The following is an 849-nucleotide window of genomic DNA, read 5'->3' on the forward strand; positions in this document are numbered from 1 at the left end:
CGTGTCACCCACCAGCCGCGTTGACGGGGTGCGTGTGGCTGGCCCCACGTCCTGCATGTTTACCGGTATGTCTGCGTGTGTTTGCACGTGCACGCGGTTGTGCAGCGGCGATGCGTGCGCAAGCATCTGAGGATGTGCCCCTCTGCATCCAAATGGGCAGCTTTGCACGCACGCGGGCACGCAGGGCGCGCTGCGCGTGCAAAGGGCACGTTGGCGTGTGCGTGGGCACGTTGGCGTGGGCACGCTGGGCCGTGCCACGGTCTCCCCCGCTGCGGGCCGGGGACCGTGTCCATCCCCCCCCTTGCTCCCCGCATCGAGAGCAGATGCCGGGGGTATTAGCGAGCGGGTGGGCGGCGCGGGGGTCCCTAATCCCCCCCTGATCCCGTCAGGCCCACGAGCGGCTGGAGGAGACGAAGCTGGAGGCGGTGAGGGACAACAACCTGGAGCTGGTGCAGGAGATCCTGCGTGACATCGGGCACCTGGTGCGGCAGGACAGCGCGGCCGCCGAGCTGGCCCGCATCCTGCGCGAACCCCACTTCCAGGTGGGGTGCGGGAGGCCCGCGCGTGCGACGCGGGTGCGATAACGCGTGTGCGACAGCCCGCCCGCTCCCCTCCACCCCGGGGTGTCGTTGCAGTCTCTGCTGGAGACCCACGATTCGGTGGCTTCCAAGAGCTATGAGACACCCCCGCCCAGCCCCGTTCTGGATCCGGCCTTCAACAACCAGCCCGTGCCCCCCGACGCCGTGCGCATGGTGGGCATCCGCAAGACGGCCGGCGAGAACCTGGTGAGCCCCAGCGTGGGGTGCTGCGGGGTGCTGGGGAGGGGTGTTGCTGGGTGCTGGGGTTGCT

At 69.7% G+C, this 849-nt stretch overlaps 1 protein-coding gene across 1 annotated transcript in view; it reads left to right on the top strand.

Annotated features, from left to right (window-relative positions):
- Window positions 1–389: 389 nt before the first annotated feature.
- LOC104842977 (MAGUK p55 subfamily member 2-like) overlaps window positions 390–849 on the top strand; it is a gene marked incomplete at its 5' end in the record, with an annotated part of 4,710 nt that continues 4,250 nt past the window's right edge. The window contains 2 exons of the mRNA XM_010585661.1: window positions 390–542; window positions 636–785. Coding sequence (XP_010583963.1) covers window positions 390–542; window positions 636–785 — 303 coding nt within the window. The remainder of the gene's footprint in view (window positions 543–635; window positions 786–849) is intronic.

Source organism: Haliaeetus leucocephalus, unplaced genomic scaffold, assembly GCF_000737465.1.
Source record: "Haliaeetus leucocephalus isolate CR32 unplaced genomic scaffold, Haliaeetus_leucocephalus-4.0 Scaffold110, whole genome shotgun sequence".
In the NCBI taxonomy this organism is placed as follows: domain Eukaryota; kingdom Metazoa; phylum Chordata; class Aves; order Accipitriformes; family Accipitridae; genus Haliaeetus; species Haliaeetus leucocephalus.